Here is an 8,603-nt window from a genome sequence, read left to right as displayed (position 1 = left end):
TTTTTCATTAGATATGCTTAACATTTCGACCATTAATGCCCGCTCAAAAGCGACCACAACGCTGGTCGTTTATAAAGGCCTACACATCCTGTTTTCCCCAGTTGAAAATACATGTAAAAAAAAAAAAAAAAAAAAAACGTAACAAACTATTATTTATAAAATAAGTCAAAAAGAGAGCAGGAGATTCATGTTTCTTTTTTTTTAACTTTCATTTTTGATGGTCTTCCCACTCAGCAGCAAACGGCAGTGTCACTTCTGACTGCCAGCTGGTAGAAACCAAAACTAGAAGAATATGAAAAAGACGTGTGGAGGTACAGCAGAACATGCACTTAGTGACAGTTTTCTTCACCTTTCCTGTGAGTCTTTGCTCCTCACTGAGCAGCAGCACTCAGCTGGTGGACATGGTTTTGCTGTATGTGATTTAAAAACAAAACAAAAAAAAAAGAGAGATCCCACCCGCTGAGACATCAGGGTTCTGGCAGGGTTGCAGTCCGGTTGGTGTCTCTGTCCAATCAGCAGGCAGAGGACTGCGGGAGCGGCATGGCGCGTTCATTTTTGCGTCCCCCGTTCATGTGGGCGTACGGCGGCAGATCGTCCAGAGACGGCCGTGCCGCCCCTGCTGCGTGGCCCGCCCCCGACAGCCCGTTGGCTGCCTGTTGGCCAGAGGGCTGCTTGTCCATGGCAGCACTCGACGTGCAGGGGGATGAGGGGGAGCTGGGGGCTAACGACGGGGCGGGCGGGGCCTCTGAGCTCGGGGAGGGCGGGGTCTGTTGGGGGACTGGGGTTTGCTGTGGCTGCGTGGAAGACAAGGGGTCCAGAGGGACGTTGTCCACGATGTCCACGTTGTCCACGTGGTGCTGAGCAGCTTCAGGAGGCTTGTTGTCGGCGCTGTAGAAGAAACTTGCCTCCCGGAAAGACGGGTCCAGCTCGTCCTTTAGGCTGCTGATGATCTCCACGAAGGCCGGACGCATCTTGGGATTGAACTGCCAACACATGCGCATCAGCTCGAACCTGAACACACATACACAGAAACACATACTTTAGCTCGGTCTGCATACAAAAAAACATCCTCCTGTAGTGACGACTCTATCCAGAGGATCTGTGTCTTCCTACAGACAAGCAGATATTTACTTTTGGCTCATGTTGCCGTATGTGACCCCTCCCTACTTATTGTTTATGAAGCACATCTGGTCCTGCTTTCACCATGGCCAAGCAGCTGGCACAGCCTTCTCCACATCAATATAATATTCATAACAAGCTTAGAATGAGCCCTTGATATCTACATAGGGAGCAGGTCCTCCCATGTTTCTACAGTAGGTAAGGTTAGCCTCTGCGGCGCAGTCGTGGGAAGGGAGGAGTTACTGTCCCTTTAAACCAAATGTTTTTTTAACCTGTCCTCTGTCACAATTCAACCACCATGACAAGTTTTACTTTCAATGCACTTGTATAATAATGTGTACGGGCCAGGCGGCAACTTCCCGTTCTGCCGAGTGAAGCCGATGCAGAAGTGTCTTTAAACATGCATTCTCTCTACTGACCAGCAGGGGGCGACTCCTCTGTTGCAAAGAGAAGTCTTTTCTTCTCAAGAAATGTTTCTCACTTGATGAGTTCCCTCAGTAAACCTTGTAAACATGAGTTTATGGTCTCAAGCACTAGTTTTAAGTCTTCTTCAATACAGCATGATGTTCATTTTGTAAATTATTGTCCCATATATGCCGTCTATACGTCACTTCCAAATATTCCAAATATGGTAACTTTTCATTGGCTGCAAAAAAGACTAAATGGCGAAGGCAAAATCTCCGAACTCGAGGCTTCAAAACGGCATAGACTAATGTTTGACGTCACGATGACTAGGTCCACTACTCAAACAGTCTATGGTATAAACTAGCTGAATGATTCTTGGTTGTGCTAAGTCTTTTTGGTTAAAAGCTAGCTCTTATTGTTCAAGTACAGCGACGGCAAGATTAAAGAGACAGTTGGACATTCCAGGAAACTGCACTTGTTGGTATTTATACTGTTAGTAAAATGAGAAGATGGATACCACTCAATTCTTTGTCTGCTAACTGTATAGTTACTGTGAGCGACCAGTTAGCTTAGCATATCACAAGGACAAAAGTTTGTCCAGCTTTGTCCAAAGGAACAGGCAAACACTTTACATTTTAACAAACAAGATACAACATGTTAATAAGGGATCTTCAGAGGTGCTGATATGTAGATTATGTTATGTTTGGACAGAGCCAGGCTTGCTGTTTCCAGTCTTTGTGCTTAGCTAAGCTAACCAGCTCTTCTGCTTTGGCTGCATAGTTTGCGTGTAAACATGAGAGCGCTGTCAATCTCCTCATCTAATTCATGGCCTAATATGTTGAACTATTCCTTCAAGGCTGAACAAATTGCTTGCAATGAACTCTGTCTAATACACTATTACAGTAGAGATTTTTTTTTTTAATCTATATGTTTAAGAATAACTTTATGAACAACAATTAATGTTAAAATTGTTGTGGTTAGATAACTCCATCATCAGTAGAAGTTTGCTTTTGCTCATTATTCTCACAGCACACCCTGTGCCTTAACATTTGTTCTCCTCATGACTCCATGACGCCTCCTCAGTGTTTTGCGGGTTGGTGGCCAAATTTGTCTGCCACGCTCACAACTCTTTTGATGTGGATTTATACTTGGGCTGTTCCACATTAGGGAACAAACACATAATGGGGAACACACAGTTGGCCCCGAATGCAATCTGCGCTGCGGTATGGAAATCCCAGTGTCCGCGGGCTGAAGGGGCAGCCGCGCTGCTTCTCTGTTTGTGTGAATAAATGTCCGAGTGGAGAAAAAAAAACATGACAGGCAGGGAGACATCTGCTCGTGGATTGAAATGCGTGCAGATTGTGCGTGTGCGTCTTACAGCATGTCGGGACAGCTCTGTGGTTTCTCCAGCAGCCCTCCCTCCATGACGAAGCGGAGCACCTGCTCATTGGACAGACCCTGGTAGGGCTGTTCTGCCAGGGTGGAGATTTCCCACAGTACAACCCCAAACGACCTGCACAGAGGGAGGGAGGAAGAGAGGAAGGGAGGGAGGGTTAGATCAGTGCCTCTTCCATAATCATAATCATACTTTGGAAGGAGTAAAGACAGAAAATGCAGCCACCATGTGTTGTTTGTTTCTGTTGGTGCGCGCCTGCTTACCAGACGTCAGAGGTGGTGGTGAAGACCCCGTCCTTCAGAGACTCAGGTGACATCCAGCGAACAGGGAGCAAACCCTTACCACCTTTGCGGTAGTAATCCGTCTCGTAGATGTCTCTGGTCATGCCAAAGTCTGGACACACACACACACACACACACACACACACACACACACACACAGAAGAAGAATTGAGCAATGAGGACGTCTATAAATTCTTTTTTGATAAAGTAACTACAGTAAGCTGTTCCAGCTGGTTGTTGTACTTGTGGTATGTGTGTCCGCATTCCACAGGAGGGCGCTCTTGACTGAGATTGTAGGCCTAGACATTTGACTACAGTAACCACAATCCCCTTAGAGATCACTCTATCCTGCCATAACAGACTTTGAAAATTCCTAGCAATCATTGTAACCATAATGGTCTTGACGATGGCCTGAACCTTTTCACACGGGCTGGATACTAGTCTCTGATAGAAAACAAGATGTTTACTTGCATCACATTTCCACTGGAGAGGTCAGCTCTGGATCTTCGGATAAAAACATGTTGACAGAGCCACAAAGTCGCCCATAGAGGGTTCCCTTTACTGGTATTAAAGCTACCCTGATGATTTGGCCGTCCCGTAAATTGATAGCTAAGACTTTTCCACTTCAGTTGCATGCCACCGACTCCCTCCCACCTCTGCTCCACTGCAGCCATTGACCTCTGACCTCCCCGCGGTTCTTTACCTCCTATCTTAACGGTGAAGTCCTCTGCCACCATGCAGTTCCTGGCTGCCAGATCTCTGTGGACAAACTTGTTGGCGTTGAGGTAAGCCATGCCGTCAGCGATCTGGCCGGCCATCTGAAGCATCTTCTTCAGAGGAGGCAGAGACAGGCTGGACCACTGTTGCTGAAGAAAGACAGACAGACAGACAGAGAGTAAGTTCTCGGAGGAAGGACAAGGTCCTGCAGCTAAGCCACAGCTTATCAGTTCCCTTAGAATATATGCTGTGCACATTCCACATACCTAATACATGTTTAACACCCTTTAATCACATGACCAGTTCACAGCAAAATATGTCCTGAAGTACTCAATCTTTAAGTCATGATGTTTTCAAGGGTTCCTATTTTATTTTGTTGGGTATCATATTTCGGTATTTAACCCATTATTGTGAAAATCTAAATTGTGTTTTATTGCACCAACACGTCCAACATATTTGAAAATAAATACATCCATGGGCCAAGACACAGCTCACTGTTACATGTGTAGTTGCTCAGAAGACAGCTGGAAACTGAGATTCAAGTCAGCTTTGAAGAACTGAAAAATCCAAATCATCAGCAATCCAATCAAGCCAACTCTGAGGCTGAGCACACACTACTACGTTTTTCATTTTAAAAACGCATACATTCTTATGCCCCACATTTTGCGACACAAGATTATTTGTTAAGTGGCACTTTTTTTTTAAATGCTGTCTTTTTCCCTGGTTAGAAATCAGTCAGTACCTCTTTAGGTCGGAGGGAGCGCAGGTAACTCTTCAGGTCCCCTCGCGTCATCAGCTCCATGATGACCAGGGTGGGTTGGCCCTGAGAAACCACTCCCAGGAGACGAACCTGCACCAACACACAGCGCGTCACGAAAACAGAACGACACCATCGTTGTCTTGAACGACAATCCATTTGTGAGTAAGTACGTACCACGTGGTGACAGTTGAACTCCTTCATGACGGAGGCTTCATTGAGAAACTCTATCCTCTCCCTCATGCTGGCCGACTCGTTGACGGTCTTAATGGCGACGCGAGTCTCTGGTTCGTCCTTGACCACGCCCTTTGCCATTCCCTCGTACACCATGCCGAAGGACCCCTGGCCAAGCTCGCGGCTCAGGGTGATCTTCTCCCGTGCCACCTCCCACTCGTCTGGTACATACACTGACAAGAGAAAAACGTGTTTTAATAGAGATGTGGGGGAACAATAGAAGTGTGCGCTACGTATCTCACGATTACCCCTCACTCACTTTCTGCAGCGCTGAAGTACTCTGGGTTGACCGAGGCGTACAGGACTCCATTTCCAAGCCGGTCACTGCTCCTGACCGGAAACGAAAACAGACCCGTTTAGAGACGAACAAACGACGAACTTGTATGTGCCTTCTCCCACATGCACACTTTGGGATCTGCGTTGTGTATAATCTTCATTATCACAGTGTTTCCAAAGAATATTGGCTAAACATTTCTGAAAGCCAACTGGGGTTGAAGCAATTCAAAAACATTGAATTGAGATTGATGGATTTAATCAACCAATTGATTTAAGATTTAGAATAAGGGGGAAAAAAGCAGAGAAAGAACTCTTTCATTATGGCGGTTTTTCCTTATTTCACAACATTGTCTCCCAGCATTTAAAAATCACAGATATCCAGGATTTTTTTTCACCATTTTAAGTAAACATTTTCACACAAACACTTCCCAATCACAGCACAAATTCTGCAAAATATTTGCAACTTAAGACTATAATTGGTCTAGACCTATGTGTTGGTTTGAGTGGTTTGTGATTGTATATGGATCCTAGTGTGACCACATCCACCATAAGAAACATAAGAAGGTGACCTGTTGGTTCAGCCATGTTTCTCATTCCATGCCATTATACATGATAATCTGTCATAACCAGTTGTATTCTGTTATAAAACAATCACTGTGGTCTACGCATATGATTACAGGAGACAGAAACACACACAGAAACACACACGGAAACACACACACACACACCTTTTCCTGCTGAGGATCACCAGCAACGGGACCAAAAGGCAGACGAGGAGGATGATGAAGATAGGAACGAAGATCATGGCGTAAAGCATGTTTTCATATCCTGTTGGGTCAAACACTTTCATTACTTCACTGGTTGCAGTCATCAAGCTTTTAAAATAGATACCAATAAAGCGACAGCGTGACATGACAGTGTGTGCGTCTTACGTTCAGCCACGTAGAGATCCACAGCGTGAATCCACGAGCCGTTGCCAGCCAGAGACGTGGCTCTCACTCTGACTGAGTAGTTTCCTGGACTGAGGTTGGACAGCCGAACGCCTCGCTGGGCCTGATACGTCTGACCAGAGACGCACTCGTGCTTCTCGGTCTGGAGGATAAGCACACCCCAACAAAAAAAGAATGCTTACTGTGGACTAAACTTTGCAAATGAGAAATCAAAAGAGAATGTTTTTCATCATTACTGTGCAATAAAAAGTTCTACATGATTAATAAATAATAAGGTTCACCACATCTGGTCAGGACCAATTGTTGCCACCTAACAAATTGCGGTTCGTTTTTTATCTGGTTGTGTTTCTGAGACTTCACTCCTGTTAACTGGGTTCATCTATTCTGTGTGAAATGTCATTTTTCTTTTTCGTTCACATTATATTTTTGTGTTTCCCCGAGATACTTTGCACTACTAATGATGCAACCATTTGACAGTCCAACCGATGTCCGTCAACTATAATGTACTTAGTAATACTTTATAATGAGTATGGCCTTTTTTATTACGTGGAAACAAAAAACAAAAACAAAATGAAAGTTTTTCAGATTATTAAGGGTTCAATCTAGATTCTTATAACCTACAAACGACGGGGCGACAGAGTTGTCTATTGAGCAACGTAGGGTATTCTAAGCATGAAGGGGATATTTATTTGCCTCCAACTGGTCGTCAACTACAAATGGAACCAGCATTTTCCTTGGATGACAACACGCTAATAAATAATCCAAAGACTTTGAGATAAACATCATACTTCAAATCCATTTTCTGGTTCCCAAGTTTTTATCAAAAACATCAGGTCCCCAGATGTTGCCTTACCTCAGCAGCTAGATTAAACTTGATTTCATACATGAGGATGAGTCCGTTGGGGTGAGGAGGCTCGGGCCAGCGCAGAAACACCCAGTCCTCGTGGCCCTCCCAGGTCACTGGGCCGGGTATGTCGTCAGCCTTTTCTGGAGAGCCGCATGGGAGAATGGGTTACCAAAAGACACGACAGTGCTGGTTATAATGTTTGCAAACAACATTTTTCCTCCTCTAACCTGCGGGCTTGGTCCTGGAGAAGACGAACTCCGCGGCGCTGCAGCGTTGGACCTGCCGATTACAGGCGTGAATGTCGATGCGGTACACCGTGAATGGCTGCAGGCCCGAGATCTGCAGCTCGCGCTCCGACACCGCCTGCTCCACAAAATCAAACTCCCTGTCTGCCGGGTCCAAGTCTGCCGCAGCGCTGCTGTTGCCGGCGGCTTGGGGAGGCGGGACGGTGCTGCTGTTGGCGTGCAGCCGGTTGCGGCGGGGGTGAGTGGAGTTGGCTATGCCAAAGAGATCTCGGCGCCGACGATCTGGTGGCCTGGAGGCAAGAGGGAGAGCATGGTAGAGTGGAGATCTAAGATGAAACATCTACATTGTACAAAACAAGCACAAAACTAGAAGTTGCTAGGGGTTCTTTTTCCACCCCCAAAGGCTAGGAGGGACAGCTGAAAAAAAAGGGCAAAGGTCAAATAGAAATATAACAAAGAGAGTCCCAGTTCTCCATGTGTGCCAGGTTTTGTTTCATCTTGAGCCATTTCATCTTTAACTGCACTTCTCTGTTTAGAACAAATGAGCAAGGTTTTCCTTCTTTAATTGTTTCAGAGAGTTCCACCACATGTGGGAACCTCACTGGTATGCAACGGTCACATAGGCTGAGTTCCAAGACACGGCCCAGTTTACAAGGTGACATGTGTGCTGGTTCACACACTGTCCCGGTCTGAGCTTAGCTGGAAGGAAAATGCAGGAAATGTGAAACCTTCCCACCAATATACATCCATCCCTTTTTTCTGTGTCTACAAAACATACTGAGAACTAATTAACATCCACTGGACCAAGCTCTGCATATATATGTGTGTGTGTGTGTGTGTGTGTGTGTGTGTGTGTGTAGAGACAAAGAGAGATAATGTGATGCAGATGTCTGAAGTAAAAGGCAGCCGAATCAGACAAAAGCCAAAACACAATTTAGAAGAGAGTTAAAAAGAGCTTTTCATGTATACATGTTGATCAGAGTTTTCCTTCTCTGATTAGAACTATATAATGGCCAACAACTGAAGACCTTGGAAATTAAATTCACACCAGTGCTACACAATTAGGCGATGATGATGAGCTGCTTACCTCGGTGTGAATATGGAGTTGTGCAGGAAGTTCTCAAAGACTTTCCTGTAGGAGGCGTCGGCTGCTTCGTCCGCCAGGTCCTCTACTGATTTGGGGCAGGGGCAGCAGGGGCCTTTGTCCGGCCCGTCGGGATCTGGCTTGGTGGGCTTAGTGTCATCTTCCTGGTCTCCCACACCTATGGCAGCGATCCTAATGGGGATCTTCAGCTCTGGAGGAGGAGGAAGAGGCAGAAGATGCGTTTCGTGACAGTTGTTCTTTCTAATCTAACAACTAGTGATGAACATATGAG

General features: G+C 45.6%; 1 protein-coding gene across 1 annotated transcript in view; it reads right to left on the bottom strand.

Annotated features, from left to right (window-relative positions):
- Window positions 1-311: 311 nt before the first annotated feature.
- The window catches only part of LOC129108015 (insulin-like growth factor 1 receptor), a 44,338-nt gene continuing 36,046 nt past the window's right edge, over window positions 312-8,603 (bottom strand). The window contains exons 10-21 of the mRNA XM_054619641.1: window positions 8,315-8,522; window positions 7,210-7,517; window positions 6,989-7,122; window positions 6,118-6,277; window positions 5,914-6,013; window positions 5,169-5,239; window positions 4,853-5,082; window positions 4,661-4,768; window positions 3,905-4,067; window positions 3,184-3,313; window positions 2,903-3,037; window positions 312-1,011 (exon numbers count right to left, since the gene is read on the bottom strand). Of these exons, the coding sequence (XP_054475616.1) occupies window positions 513-1,011; window positions 2,903-3,037; window positions 3,184-3,313; window positions 3,905-4,067; window positions 4,661-4,768; window positions 4,853-5,082; window positions 5,169-5,239; window positions 5,914-6,013; window positions 6,118-6,277; window positions 6,989-7,122; window positions 7,210-7,517; window positions 8,315-8,522 (2,246 nt within the window). The 3' untranslated portion in view covers window positions 312-512. The remainder of the gene's footprint in view (window positions 1,012-2,902; window positions 3,038-3,183; window positions 3,314-3,904; window positions 4,068-4,660; window positions 4,769-4,852; window positions 5,083-5,168; window positions 5,240-5,913; window positions 6,014-6,117; window positions 6,278-6,988; window positions 7,123-7,209; window positions 7,518-8,314; window positions 8,523-8,603) is intronic.

Source organism: Anoplopoma fimbria, chromosome 2 (assembly GCF_027596085.1).
Source record: "Anoplopoma fimbria isolate UVic2021 breed Golden Eagle Sablefish chromosome 2, Afim_UVic_2022, whole genome shotgun sequence".
NCBI lineage: Eukaryota > Metazoa > Chordata > Actinopteri > Perciformes > Anoplopomatidae > Anoplopoma > Anoplopoma fimbria.
Note: the sequence above shows the minus strand (reverse complement) of the source record. Positions and strands in the feature narration are given on the sequence as shown.